This window comes from Arachis hypogaea, chromosome 17, assembly GCF_003086295.3.
Source record: "Arachis hypogaea cultivar Tifrunner chromosome 17, arahy.Tifrunner.gnm2.J5K5, whole genome shotgun sequence".
NCBI classification, from domain to species: Eukaryota; Viridiplantae; Streptophyta; class Magnoliopsida; order Fabales; family Fabaceae; genus Arachis; species Arachis hypogaea.
In genome coordinates this window covers 115,730,809-115,746,417 of record NC_092052.1, presented here as the reverse complement: position 1 = coordinate 115,746,417, position 15,609 = coordinate 115,730,809, and the positions used below count along the sequence as shown (strand labels likewise).

The following is a 15,609-nucleotide window of genomic DNA, read 5'->3' as shown; positions in this document are numbered from 1 at the left end:
TCAGGGTGGATCACCAACTCTTAAGGGAACTGACAAACAACTTCAAACTTGGGGAGAACAGACTGAAGACAGGATATGGTTCTTTCCAAATAACACCAAAAACAATAGGTGATGCGCTTGGCATCAATGCAACAGGTAACTAGCTCAAAATTATAGGTGTATATTAAGTTGATGCTTGGGTGTATTTAAGGTTGATGCTTGGGTGTATTTGAACCGACTTTGATACTTTGTTGTTTTCCTTTTTGTAGGAAATCTGTTTCCTGAGAAAGTTGAGTATAAACAACTTTCTGATGATGACAAAATAATTTATAGAAGATTCCAGGGTAAGACCCTCAAAAGTCTTACCGATGAAATGATGGAAATCGGCGTTGGCAACGAAGAGGAACGCCTGATGTTCAAGAGGATATTCATCCTCTACATACAGATGGCGTTCCTTTTGCCAACGACGATAAACAAAATATCACCCGTGCACCTGGCCCCAATTTTTAAGATGGACGGCATATCAGAGAGAACCTGGGGGGGCATGTTTTGACCTTCTTGATCAAGGGCATCACAGACTACCAGGAGAAGAAGAAGAAGGCAATTGATGGCTGCCTCTTTGCCGTGATGATAATATACTTTCATCTTTCTGAAAACAAAGGCAAGAAGAGGGCTGAAAGACCACCAAAGCCTTGGATTGCCAACTGGACTAAGGAGCAGTTGGTGGAAAGAATGACTGCAGAAAGAGAGGAAATTTTGGTAAGTAAACATAATATGTTGCTTGTATTTTTATTTACCTGAATGCTGCTAGCTAAAATATCTAATGTTTCAGGGAATTGTGAAGATGGCGGAGACAAGAGCAAGAGAAAAAATGAAAAAAAAAGAAAAAAAATAAAAAAAAAACAAGAAATCAAAAAAACAAAAAAAGGAAGGCGAGTCCAACATCGTCTTCGGAGACAGAAACAGCTACTGACATTGACACTTCTACCTCTGAGTCTGAGACTCAAGAAGACTCAGAGGATTCAGGAAGAAAATACCCCAGCAAAAAGGGGAAAAAGTAAGTACCATACTTGGGTGTAATTTCTTTTTCGAGTTGGGTGTATTTTGTTGATCACGTTGGGTGTGTGTAGTTTATTAAGCTGGGTGTGTTCGTTTGCTGCGTTGGATGTATATTGTATATTCAGTTAGGTGTATATTGTGAATTCATTTGGGTGTATTTTTAGTATGTTCTAAATAATGATTGTTTGCCTTCCAGAATGGACTCCAGAAAAAGAAAGCAGAGGCAAGAGGAGTCAGATTCTGATTCAGAATCTGAATCTGAACCAAGTGATGAGTAATGTCCTAAAATTATTACTCATTTCTTTTGGCTTCATTATAAAGATTTCGTGTATTAACTGAAGTGTCTATTATTAACTTATAGGAGCGAAGAATCATCACCTGCAGAGAAGGAGAAGGAGAAGAAAAAAACAAAAACAACACCAAAAAAGTAAGCACTTCTTTGTATATAATTAGATTAGACGACTATTCTGTGATAAAATTAATTTCTTATTTCTGATTGGTACTCTTTTTTTTCCACCCAGAACACAACCAAAAAAGAAAAAAGTTGTTGTGGAGGATTCACCTCCTAAAGAAGATCAATACTTTGACGGGTACAGTACCTCGTAAGCTATATTACCGTCTATCATCGTAATTATTTTTGTTAACGTCTTCTTTTATGAATGTAGTGAGACATATGAAATATCAAGTGACGAACTAGATGAATGGCTAGGGCAAAATGTTGATAAATCTACTGCAGAGGGGTATGTCTTGCTGGGCTGTCTATTTCATATTTTGGTGTGTTTTGTATGCTAATAATTGTTTCTTGTTTTGCAGGGAGAACCAAGCTGACCTGCGATCGACAGAAGGTCGCTATGTGTCGTCTGAAATGTAAGAAGCTTTATTATTTAATAAAATCTTGTTATCATGATTTGGGTGTATTTTGTGGAACCATTTCGGTGTATTGTGTTGATCAAGTTGGGTGTATGTTGTTTATTAAGTTGGGATATTTCGTTTGTTGTGTTGGGTGTATATTGTCCATTCGGTTGGTTGTATCTTGTGCATTCATTTGAGTGTATTTTATACCTGTATCTTATTTTGTCTGAATAACATCAAATCTGTTTTAGAATACCGGCTGTGAACTTGGGAAGTGATGCTCCTTCCTCTCAAGGACGCACAGAACAGAGTAGTGTAAACCAGCCGTCACAGAGCATGTAATTTCTCTTTCAAATAACCGTTACTTTTGTTCTTCTATTACCCTTCTACTTCTAATTCTGTATATATTTTTTTAGAAAAAAAAGCCCTTTATTATTTTATTCAAGAAAAAAAAGGCAGGAAAAAAAAAGCAAAAACTGCAAGTATGTAAGTTCTCAAAAAAACAAAGCCTGTCTTCTTTTTGAATTGTTCGGGTGTATTTCTTGAATTTCTTTGGGTGTATTTTAGGTTGAGTCCGTCTGATTCGAATATGATGGTTGTGAGGGAACAGACACCGTCGGAAGCGCTTGCAATGTGAGTTTTCCAATAATATTTCAACCTTATAACCTTATTATTTTCAAAAGCGTTGTTAACCTTTCATTTTTCTTCTTGTTTAGAGTCCCGATTCAGGTTTTTGTGCCGGCATCCCAAACAACCACTGAGACAGATTTTGAACCAACCCCTATGATACAGATTAAAGGGACTACAGAAACGTAAGAAATAATATTGAGTGTATATTTGTTTAGAGTTTGGGTGTATATTAGCTAACAGTTTGGGTGTATATTGTTCCTGATTAGTTTTTTTACGCCGTGATTAATTTTTTGTAACTGTGCAGCACTCCTGAAACCCCCAAACAACTTCAAGAGACCACACCCACGCTTCCCCCAGCTCCAACTAAAATGTAAGTTCATCAGACTAAAATCAATCTTTACTTATCATCCGTATATTCTTATTCTTATTCTTATTCTTATACATGATGACGCAGTCATCCAGACGCAGAAGACGCTGCTGCCCTGTTGATGATGGCACGGACAGCATCCTATGTTCCTAAAACAGATCCAGGGGTGCCATCATTCAGCCTTGGATTGACTGATTCAAGCCAGGAGGGGGCGTCAACGCAGGAGACAGAAAGGGCAAAATCTCCTGAATCTGCAAATTTGATAGAACAATTGGACGATTTGGTCCAAAAAATAGCAAGCAGTGCGGCGAAGGGGAAGAACAAAAGTCCACAAATTCAGAGAGAGACTGGGGGAGAAAGTTCTGCAAAGTTTCGAACTCCTGTGGGATTATATCAGATTACGGATGATATGAAACAAAAGTGCTACATCTGGGGGACGAGACTGAAGGAAGATGCAGATGGCAATACTAACGAGTATGAGGAAATGTGCACTCTGATTGGCCAAGGAGAATATATTTTGATGAGAATGCACCTTGTATCCCTCCAGGCAAAAAGTGATATAGAATCTCAGGTAATATTAGAATAACATTAATGTTTTTACACCAAAGTCAATTGCAATGCTTATTAATGTAAAATTGATTTCGGCATATATTTCTAGATTGTATCTGCCATCTGCCTTATCCTCAACCAGAAAAATGAAAAGAGGTTTCAAGAACAAATATACTGTCTCCCCCCCGATATTGTGGTAAGTGTTACTTCTACGAACTTTAGGTGTATTTTCTGTATTGATTTGGCTGTATTTTTTACGTTCAATTGGGTGTAAGTTTAGTATTTCATTTCTTGTTTCGCAATTCTTGCAGTGCATGGCACTTTCGGATCACCCAAAGGGGGAATTCGTATCACCGAAAATGAAAAAGGAATTCAGGGTGGAAGCCTACCCGAGTTTCATTCCCTTCATAGATAGAAAAAAATTAACTTCGCATCCATATGTAAGTTTTCGTTTGCTAAATTTGTTAGTACGCTTATTTACTTATATGCCAAATAAAATAACACACTGTTGAAATGTGGCAATCCTTCAGATTTTTGCTCCTGTTTGCCACTCGGGGCATTGGTGGTTATGGCTAATAAATACAAGAAAGCAGAAATGTCATATACTTGACCCGCTACACAAAAAAGCTCCAAGCGATGAGAGAAAGGACATTAATAAATTCACTGTAAGTTGCCTCTGTCTTCTTTACTTTAATATTTAGGTTTATTTTGTTAGTTGTGTTGGGTGTATATTGTCCATTCAGTTGGGTGTATCTTGTGCATTTATTCGGGTGTATTACTGATTTGTTTTGCTATTTAAGGGATATGTATTTTCAAGATTGATAACATATGCCGGCGGGGAACCTCTGCAGAAAGGGGAGAACGAGAAGAAAATTAAATCATCATATGTTAAAATATCAGGCCAAAAAACAAGGTATAAATTTGTGAGTCTGAACATTAAACTTTCGTAAATGAGATTTGTAATTTATTTTCTTCGTTTTCAGCTATGACTGCGCTATCTATGTTATGAAGTGGATGGAGTTAATTGAGCCGGAAAACATCAAAAAGGGGAAGTATGAATGGGATAATTGGCCACAGGTAACTGTCTTTAGAACTATATAACTCTGTATTACTTTACTGAATTAATATTGCTGTTTAAACAGAATATACTTTTTAATTGTAGGAGGAGGTGGACCACTATAGAGTGGAGTATGCTTCCCGGATACTATTCAGTGAGATGAATAAAGAAAGATATCGGGCAATTAGGGAGAGTAGTGCTATAAGGCTGTCGAAGCCATCCTCTGTATTATTGAGTCCGTTTTGTCAGATTAATTCTGCTGATATAGAAACTGCGTAATCCAACTGCTGGGTAGTTTGTAAATTGAACAAATGATGTAAATATTTGCCATTTATCAACAACTTCTATTCCATGTATATTTTTTCCCATAGTTAAACTATCTGTGCTGGTAAACTGTCTGTGATGTATTCAAAAGCTGTATTACAGGTGGTAAAATATGAAGAAAAAAATCAAGGCATATATAAACGCAAATTATAAACTGTTACACCCAACGCAGGTCTAATAATACACCCAACATTGCATAAAATATACACCCAAACTGTTTGTGCTGTATTCAAAATGTATGAATTACATGTACTAAAATATGAAGAAAAACATCAAATCAAATATACACCCATAACCTGCGAATTTTTAGAGCTTTTGTTCTATATGAATCTATATATGTGTCTATATGTAAATTGTCAATGAACAAAAATACACCCAAAAGAACGGTGCTTTTACACCCATATTCTATAAAACTATACACCCAAAGAGTTATCCCCTGCTGCTGGTACCCTGAACTGATAATTCATAACGTGTCCTTGATATTGGCTGGAATTTGAATGCGCTGCTGATGCAGCATCAAACAGGTTTATCTGAATATAACACTCACACATTAGCTAACCTATTAACGAGAAAAATAAACTTAATCGCCACAAATTTAAAGAACATTACTTTTACCTCGCTTAAAACTTTCGTCTTCTTCTTCTTTGTGCCATTTGCGATCTGTTTCTCCAGCTTTGAACCTAGCCTGTTTTTTGGACGTCCTCTTGTTCGAATCCTTGGCGGGCTTTGAAGCTCGTTAACGGATTCCAAGTTGGCGTCTTCGTGGGATAAAGAAGATGTCCCCTTCCTTTTGGCTTTTAATGCTTCCATCTCGGCCATGACGTTATCGTACGCACGGTGCAGAATTGCAGTCAGCTCCTCCGATTCGGAGGCAAATTCGCAAATATTTTGCGAACGAAAAACCAATTGGTCGAACCTCTTGCTTCTTGGCTCCATTAGTGGCTCGTCGTGGCTGCTCTTGATGTGTGTGTGTCGCCTCTTTATCTTCTTGCTCCATCGTTCCAGTATGTATCTAGGTGACACTTGGCTTGCTTGTTCGAAGCTTAACACGCTTAGTGCGTGACGGCACAGTATCCCTCTCGACTCGAATAATAAGCATTCGCATTTTACCTCGGCTGCAACTGAGTCGTAAGTAACCACGAACTTGTTGAATATTGAGCTGGAAACTTGTTCTCCGACTTCGTATACTGAATAGCTTAGAGCGGAATTCTTTAATCTGGTGATGCAATTCGCCTTTCCTCTGAATTGCGCTTGGACTTCCCTAAACTTTGCGTGAGTGTACGCATCTTGAAACTGAGCTTCAATGGAGGATTTGGTTGCACACGGTATGACCGTATGAAAATCTGCAGCATCTGATTCTCTCTCTGCTTGCTCCCTGCTTCCGAGGCAATTATCGTATTGTTTGACGAACTGAATAAGCGAGCTGTTCCGGGTGATATACTTGTTAAAAAATGAATGCATGCTCTCGCTCCTTTGGGTGCTTCTCATCCCTGCCCAAAAGTGGTGATCCAGATAGATAGGAACCCATATGTGACGGTCTTCGTACAGATCTGCATAATACACACAAACACAGACTGTAAATACACCCGAGGGAACATGCAATATACACCTCTGCTGCAGATTTTAAAAAGACATTACCTGAAAGCCACTTGTTGTCCGCAAGACCAAAAGATTGCAAAAAATCGTTCCAATTCCTATCAAATGAGTCTTTGTTATGAGAGTTCCAAACAACTTGGCTCATTTCTTGTTCGATATCGGCATGTCCCTTGTACCCGTTTAATTTGCTTGGAATCTTCTTCATGATGTGCCAAATACACCAACGGTGAATTGTCGTTGGCATACAGGCCTCTAAAGCCCTTTTCATTGATGTGCACTGATCGGTGAGAAACCCTTTCGGAGCGTTTCCTCCCATGCAACGAAGCCAGCATTGAAATAACCATTTGAATGATTCAATTTCTTCGTTCTTCATCAAAGAGCATCCGAGAAGTGTTGACTGACCGTGGTGATTCACCCCGACGAAAGAACCACAGACCAAATTATACCTGAAACAAATTACCATGGTCCAGAATGCAAAATCATTAGTTACACCTTAACAAATGCTTCGCATACACCCAATGAAACAGCCAATATACACCTCTGATGCGGATTCATAAAAATAAAATAATTTAGCATCATAAACAGGGGCAGTTTGTTACCTGTTTGTATTGTAGGTGGTGTCAAATGAAATGACGTCTCCGAAATACTCAAAGGCGGCTCTGCTTCTTGCATCGGCCCAAAAAGCGAGCTTAATCGATTGATCCTCTTCGAGTTGGAGCTCAAAAAAGAAATTCGGATTCTTCTCTTTCATTCTTAACAAATATTTCCCGAATTCCTTTGCATCTTCTTGTTCGGAAACATTCCGCACTTCCCTCGTAATGTAATTCTTCACGTCCTTTTCGATAAAATTTAACTCGCGATGACCCCCGGCAGCCGCAACAAATGATTGGTATGCTTTGCTTGGTCTGATACCGGCCTCCTCGTTATTCTCTATTGTACGACGAATGGACATGCTTAGTTCCCTGTGCTGTTTGAGCATCTCTGCTTTGCTTGGACAGCAGGGGTGTGAATGATCGAGCACAACCTTTGAAATAATCCAAGCACCGACATCCTTCAATGTGTGTATATAAATTCTTGCAGGACAGTTTAAACCGGCTGTAGGATTGGTCTTCTCAGTCGGAGATATTTTAGATTTCCATTTTCCCTCTCTGCTACATGTAATCAGTTGATTTTTAATCTCGTTTCCCTTCCTATTTGTGCACCGAACTCTTGTAGAGAAACCTGCAGCCTTGGCGTAGTTCCTGTAAAATTTTTCAGCATCTTCAAGGGTGGTAAAGGTCATTCCAACTTTCGGAACAAGCTCGTCATCAACAACTGAGAGAGGCTGCACAATACACCGTGTCAGAAACTGTGAATACACCCATAGATATGATTCAAATACACCCAATCATGCCTAATATGATACAGCCGAACCGCAACAACTCAACTACACAATGACCTTTAAAGCCATAAACTGTAAATACACAGGCTGCAGAATACACCATGTCAAAAACTAAAAACACACCTAATCATGTCTGATATAATACACCTGAACAACAACAACTCAATTAAAATAACAAAATCAGTAGTGTAGATACACCCACACTTCTAGCAAAAATACACCCAAAAAAAGACCTGATCTACACCCGAGCGTCTACTATAAATTCCAGGTAATTAATCACAACTAATACATTGAATCGACAGATTCATGTTAACGTGTTAGTTTCACAGTCAATGTTCAGCAATTTTCAACTACACAATGCTATACAAATTACTGAAAGAAAATTCATTATGTAGATCAAACCTCAGGAACTTCGTTAGATTCAAATTCATAATCCACTTCGCCTGGATTCAGCTGAGAAGCTGAGGTGGAATGATCCATTATCTTCAAAACGAGTTCAAACTTTGATTTCAGAAAACAACAAATCAAAATAGAAAACGAAGATCGAGTTGCAGAGAGAGAAAAAAGTAACGTAAACGAAGAACATACCAGTGAGAAAGCGAGAGGAAAAGAACGATGGAGAAGAACGAGGGAAGACGCACGAGAAGAACAACCAAATCTCAAAATAACGAAAACGAAGAAGGAAACAAATATTTTAAATTTGGTAGTTAGATATACGCGGAATCTTATATAGCGCGTATAATCAACGTACGTGGAGCAGCGCGTATTTTGATTTTATTGTTTAATGAGCTTGTAAAGCATACAAGCCCTAATGACTTGTATGCAGAGCTTTTCCGAAAAGATTAACTACGCCAATTTATATATAGATTTTTTTAATCAGATTAAATATTAATATAACAAAAGAAATTAATCACTTAATTTATTTGTATACTAAATAAATATATATTGATCTTTTAATACACAAATCATACATAAATATAATAAGATAAATTAAGTACATGACCTGCAAAAACAAAGGAGTTTTAATTTGAAATTGCATATATGCAAAACATGAGACAATGTAACTAATGTGTATATATCTGCTGAAAGTTTAGTTGTTCTTCATAGTGGCATATTAGATAAGAGAAGGGTTGCTGAAATACTGTATACGATAATTTTGCACTTCAAGCATTCGAAAGTAGCACTGTGATAGTTGGTGTATATGATAATTTTGCACTTCAAGCATTCGAAAGTAGCACTGTGATAATTGGTGATATACTTACCCCGTTACGGAAACAGGAAATATTGTGATTTAATTAATATAGTTCCTTATGTGTCAATTATACTATCTAAAAATTTTATAATATACTTATTAGGATTTTACTGTACACTTCAGCTCGATTGGTGGGGTATTAAATGACACACATCAATGCAACTTTTATATTTGTTATTTGATTATTTAATAGCACATTTATCATTCACCAAGTTAGTTAGATTCAAATCTAAATATATAAATGAATGTCACATAGTTAATAATCGTTGCCCGTGTGATTACAATAAAATTATTTGTATTAATTATTTAATAATTGTTTTATGCATAACAATAACATAGTGTTCCCAATTTTATTTAAATACACATACATAATAGCCTTTTCAGGTATAAGTGGAATCTACTAATATGAGTAAAAAAAAAAAAAAAAAAAGGATCATTTAGGCTATTGAAAGTAGGGAATAGAAACAGTATTTTATCCTATACTATCGATTTGTATGCATAAAAAATTTTTCAAAGTAAAAATAACAACTATTAGTATCAATGAGTATGTCCCAACTAATTTTTATATTTGATCAACACGCGGGTCTTACCCTAGGTAATTAAGGTGAAACACCTATGGTTTGCAATGATGTAAATAATGTGAAAGAGTGGAAGTTCATAATTTCAAGCTAACAATTTTAAGCAGCATGATCTTGCCAGCTATTTACAAACGCCCCTTATTATTCTTTGTTTCATGATTATTCAGCATCATTTGATTAATCAATCAAATGCCTTTAGATTTCAGCATTATACTCAAAAGTGTAGCTCTATGTTAATATGATAACCATAAATCCATAATCTTCTTTGTCAACTATAAGTTCGGCTTAAAGTCGGTCAAACTTAATACTAGAGTGTCAAGATTCAAGAATCCACACAAAAGGAAAATAACGAGAAAGAAAGGTTGCTGCTTATAGCAGGAGAAATACAATTCACTACCTTACCTTCCTTTAAAGTCATTTTGTTCACCACTTTCCAGTCTTTTTCCACCATGTGAATCTGAACAAATTTTATTCAACAAGATAATTAGTTCCAAATTTCAGGAAAACACTATTTCTAAGTGAGTGAAATTGGCACAAGAATCATCAAGGACACTTATTTTAATTCTATATTACCAACTTTATGCGCACATAAAAACAGATGCAACAATCAGTACGGGTGAAGAAGATATAACAATTAGTAGAGAGGAATTTGAAGATATTAGAACCAACATGATGTTTTGATACGTGCTTCAAATGTTCGTGAAATGAAGAGATCAAGTATTATTTAAAAATTATTTTATATTTTTAGAATGTTTAATTTATTTTGATTTTGTTTATTTATTTAGTTACTAAATTGAGTTTTATGTTATGGGTTTAGAATTTTCTTTATTTTAATCAAATAAGAGGTTATAAATACCTCATAAAATATTATAGTTATCATTTACTGATTAGAGGTGTGAAAACCTCTCTTTAGTTTCGTAATAAAACTATTATGTGAACAAGTGAGTGAACGAGTCTCTCTATTATTGCATAAAAAAATTGGATAAAAGGTTGAAGAGTCCCTTCGATTCAATTCCCAAACTATGGTGTGGACAAATTAGGTTGAGGAGCCTTTTTTGTTGCGTCAAAAAATTGAGTAGAAAGTAGAGTGATTCTTTGTGTATTCAATTTCAATCTATCTCTTTTGTTTCTATTTCAATTTCAATATATCTTTTTACTCCGTTTAAATTCTTATCATTTGGTATCAGATTTCAGGTATTAGATTAATCCTCATCAATCTATATTTGTTCTCCTTGTAAAAAAAAGAAAACCAAAAAAATTCATTGTCTCCCATGTGCTTCTTTATGTTCTTGTCATCTTTGTCTCCCTTGTGTTTTATTATTATTTTTGTTTATCTTGTTGATTTCATTATTTAAAAAAATAAAAAAAGCATACAATGCAAAGAGAAAAAAAAGGCAAACAAAAAGAAAGTTAAAAAAAATTATCTTTCTTATATTTGTTCTTTTCATGCACTATGTTCTTAACTACAAAATTCAAAGATGAATCTTTTTGAGGAGAAAAAAAATAATACGTACTTTAAATGTTCGTGATACGAAGAGATCAAGTATTATTTTTTTAAAATTATTTTATATTTTTAGAATGTTCAATTTAGTTTGATTTATTTTGATTTTATTTATTTAGTTACTAAATTAGACTTTATATTATGAGCTTAGGATTTTTTAATTTTAACCTAGTAAGAGATTATAAATACCTCAAAATATTGTAGTTGTCGTTGTTCCTACATCTGAATCCTTATCTTTTTCTTGTCTGTCTTTTCTTCTCTGATTTTTCTACTGCACTGAGTCCAACCACAACAACTTTTGAAACAGCAACTTTTGAAGTCACATTTAATTCACCGACATTTGCATCTGTATTATTCTGTTCAGATGGTGTGCACTCTTCTTTTGTAGTTGTTCTTTCGTCCAAATCCATATCTTTTCTCTTCCTTCTCTTCTTTTTCTCAGATTTTACAGGTTCACCCATCTCATTCATATAAACAGCTTTCGGAGTCACATTTGATTCCTTGACATTTGCTTCAGTGTTATTATTCTGTTCAGATGGTGTGCATTCTTCCAACTGCATTGGCTTAGGATCTTCTTGTAATACTTCTCTTCTTCCTTCAGCTCTATCAGTCAGACCAACCTCACTTTCATTGCACTGGTCAAGAACAATATTCAAATTATCTTCATTCAACTGCTTGGGTTCCTTTGGCTCCTTTACACCCGAAGGTTGTAATTTTGTTTCAACATCAGAACGGTTGTGTTTTTCTGACTTCTTTACTTTAGATGGAATGCCTTCTAAGGATGCATCAGTTCCAATCTCCATTTTTTCAAGCGTAGGTTTGCTCATGCTGTTATCTAGCAAGGATAAAAAAAAATAATAAAGGATCAGTAGATTTAACATTTATTTATTTATTTATTTCAATTATTGGATTTTTTTTTATTAAAAGTAAAAGAGAAATTCAATAAGATGAGAAGGATAATACAAATTGGGGATAAAGGTTCCTCTATACAAAATCAAAACAAAGAGGGAAAGTCCTCCATAAAGCATAGCCTTCCAATCTCGCAGCATAACTTTTTAATTATTACGTACATATCAAATTCATATTAATATGACCGAGGTTTACCACCCAAGAAGACAAGTATAATATGTCTACTTTCAAGTTTCAACCGTTCCTTGAGTAGTATATTACCTTTAGAGACTATACCATCTTCATAAATTTCCTCTTCAACACCCCCTCGAATGTTGGAAGGATATGCTTCTGCATCTTTCCTGAATGAAGTCAAACGTGTCTCATGAGAATTTGATGATCTCTTCTTCCCTTTCTTCTCCATAATATCAGCATCATGAATCAAAGATCTCTTACTTTTCTTCTTCTTATTTGTAGCACGTAAAGGTTCAGTAGCCTCTTTCATTGACTCAGTACCAATGCCAATTGTCGTGTTATTATCATTGAATTCATTGTGCTGATGCTCCTTTAGAACTTCACTTTCAATGATTACTTCTTTAGTTGCATTTAATGAAGGGTCTGCCATAACCTCAATCTCCCTTTGAACAGTATCATTACCTGGCCTAAAAACAGAAGCATCATATTCCACAGTATCATCTTCTTTCCTTGTACTCATCTGTTTTTCCTTTGCACTAGACACAGATTTTGACATTTCATCTTCGCAAACGATGTTATCATCCTTAACAGCTTTATCAGATGCATTCACAAAATCATGTTCTTCTGTCTCATCATTGATCAAACCAGTCAAGGCATTATCTGAATTTCCAAGAAGTACCAGCTGGTTATGAGAATCAGAAGAACAATCATTTTGACCACGATTGCTCAATGGAGAAACATCCACACTAAGAAACCAGCTCTTGAAACCATAGAAGGCACTTTTTACAAACATGGAATCAGATAGGTGATAAAAGTACCCTTTGCGCTTTACCTGCAAATTAGCAAAATAATGTTATAATGAATAGGAATACGACCATGGCTTGGATAGCAAAAGAGAGTCAACAAGATCACCAGATATTTGAGCTGGAAGTGTGTCCTCATGACAAGACCATCAATGGGGCAGTAGCCAAAAGCTTCCCACGATAATTAAGATACGCCGTGCTGTTGTGGTAACTAAAGCTTCTATGGTTGGGCTTCTCAACCGTGAGCAATATGCCCAAGGACACATTTATTGCCCCAATCGGGAAAATAACCAAACTCGCCTCTTTAACCTTAACCGACTGCAAGGTAACGATAGGGTCCTTCTGCTTGAAGACAGTGAAGATCAAGATCACCAGGATCACCACCAACAAAATCACAATAGCAGCAGTGACACCGCAGCATATCTTAATCCTTTTTGGAACACCTCATGCAGCACGCCATGGCTACTCTCAAAATTGGGCGATACAGAATTTCCCAAAACTATTCAATGTGCATAATCCATGGAACAATAAAACCAAAACATGCATTGTACTTATAGGAACAGTTGTACTCTAAATATATATAATTAGGTCTTATAGCATTCTCTCTCTTTTTTTTTTTTTTTTGGTATTTGAAGATTAAAACAATGAACGAGACGGCTGATTGTTCTTTTTTTTTTGCAGTTCCAAACTTCTAGACGCACTTATTTTAGTTCGTTTCCTACACACAAAAACAAAAAGACAAAGCAAGCATCTTTGGGGACACACAACCTAGAAAACGAAGCTTGCTATTTTCTGAAACATTGAGGGTGCTAATGCAGAACGTCGTAGCAGCTGCACAAAGTCATAAACATTCAGAACACTGTACTGGAGAGGGAAAACAAAGTCTGCATTTGAAAAATAAAAAATCTCTGAAGAATGAAGAAAGAGAAAGTAAAAGTGTGAAAGGAAGACCTTTGAGGTCGGAGACGGTATCGTGATCGGAGACGAGGACGGCCAAGTGAGTGTCGAGGTTGGTGTCGATGAAGACGACGTCTTTGTTTTCAGAGAGGAGTTTAGGGTTGGACTCCGAGTCACGAATCGGAGGGTCCATTATTGAGTCGCTCGGCGGAGCTGGTTGAGTGGTGAAGGGGAAGCAATGGAAGAGAGCGCGCAGAATCCCTGATATGCTGGCATGTGAGGTAAGAATGCTACGTGTCTTTGTATTTTCCTTACTCTTTCTCACAAGTATTTATGGCGGGGATGGTTCAGCTTGGCTCAAATCGAGAAAACATAAAAACCGGAATCATAATTATCAAAAAGGGAGAGTTCGAGGAGCCAATAGAATATTTGTACAATGTGTACAATGGAAATTTAGGAAGTATTAGAGATATAATTATTAGTGTTAGTTTTTTTTATTAGCTGAAGTTTTTGGGATGAGTGGTATCATGACATGGTATTAAAACTTTCGATCCGAAATATTAAGAGTTTGATCCTTGATGAATCCAAAAATTAGGATGTTCATTTTGTAACTCATATAACTCATAGTCCATTGTACACATTGTACAAATAAGTCAATGTCTCCCTAACGGAACTCTTTATTTACTAAAATAAATAATTTTAAAAATTATTACGAAAATACGTTATTTTATCTTATTTATATTGTGTAAACGAGATATATGAATTTTTTTCAATTTTTATATATCTCGTTTACAGTGTAAACTAGATATATGTATTTGTAACTTATTTATCTCAAATTTTATTATTTATATATACAAAAAATTTCTAAAATAATTTTTAAATTAATATTTTTTATGTATTAACTAACTTAAAATAAAGAAACTCATTAAGGTTGGCAATACATACTCTACCCACGGGTACCCAATCCACTGTGGGTAGGGTAGAAATCGATCCGAGTATTTAAAGTATTTATTAATATGTATGAAATTCGAAATGATTGAATTTTATATTTACTTTAAAAAAAATTTATATTTCTGTGGGTAGAATAAGGTAAGGTTGGGTTTAAAACTTTAGAGTATGGGTAAGATTAGGGTTGAGAGATTCTCAACCCGCGACGGTTAAGATAGGGTAGAGTTTTAATAAAATTTACCCATTGTCAGTCCTAGAACTCATATTTGATTTTTGACCATGCAAAATATTAATTTAATCTAATTTATTTTAATTTATACATATTATATTTAACGATCATTCTTTAATAACGAAGAAAAAAAATCATCCAGTCTTGTTTGAAGAAATACAAAAATTTTTGTTTATTATAAAATTTTTCATATAAATAATTAACTATATTTATGTAAATTTTTATGAATGCAACATTTTAGAACTTGTATACAATGCGAATCAAATTATTTATAAAGTCAAATTTGTAAGTTATGGTCAATTACAAAGTCAACGTGGATCATTCACAAAATTTCAATGATACGATCTTTAATACTTTGCAGGATTTAAAGACACATGTTAAGATTACAAAATTAAAAAAATTTTATTAGAAATAAAAAAAATTAAATTTTTAATGCATTTATTTTATAGTAAGAAGAAATATCTTAACAAATCCAAGTATCATGTTCATATTTTTTAAAAACTTTTGAAATTCAATGGTTATAA

At 35.1% G+C, this 15,609-nt stretch overlaps 1 protein-coding gene across 2 annotated transcripts; it reads right to left on the bottom strand.

Moving 5' to 3' along the window:
- Positions 1–9,848: 9,848 nt before the first annotated feature.
- On the bottom strand, positions 9,849–14,243 carry LOC112766780 (uncharacterized). 2 transcript variants are annotated; one of them, XM_025812673.3, is made up of 5 exons: positions 13,963–14,243; positions 13,121–13,842; positions 12,296–13,040; positions 11,315–11,960; positions 9,849–10,081 (listed from the first exon to the last, which is right to left on the bottom strand). In XM_025812673.3, exons 2-4 carry the CDS (start codon positions 13,148–13,150, stop codon positions 11,356–11,358), a joined length of 1,380 nt encoding a protein of 459 aa, XP_025668458.1. In that variant the 5' UTR covers positions 13,151–13,842; positions 13,963–14,243; the 3' UTR covers positions 9,849–10,081; positions 11,315–11,355. The 2 variants fall into 2 exon arrangements, with proteins under 2 accessions (XP_025668458.1, XP_025668459.1); XM_025812674.3 differs by having other exon boundaries at positions 13,121–14,212.
- Between the last annotated feature and the right edge of the window lie 1,366 nt (positions 14,244–15,609).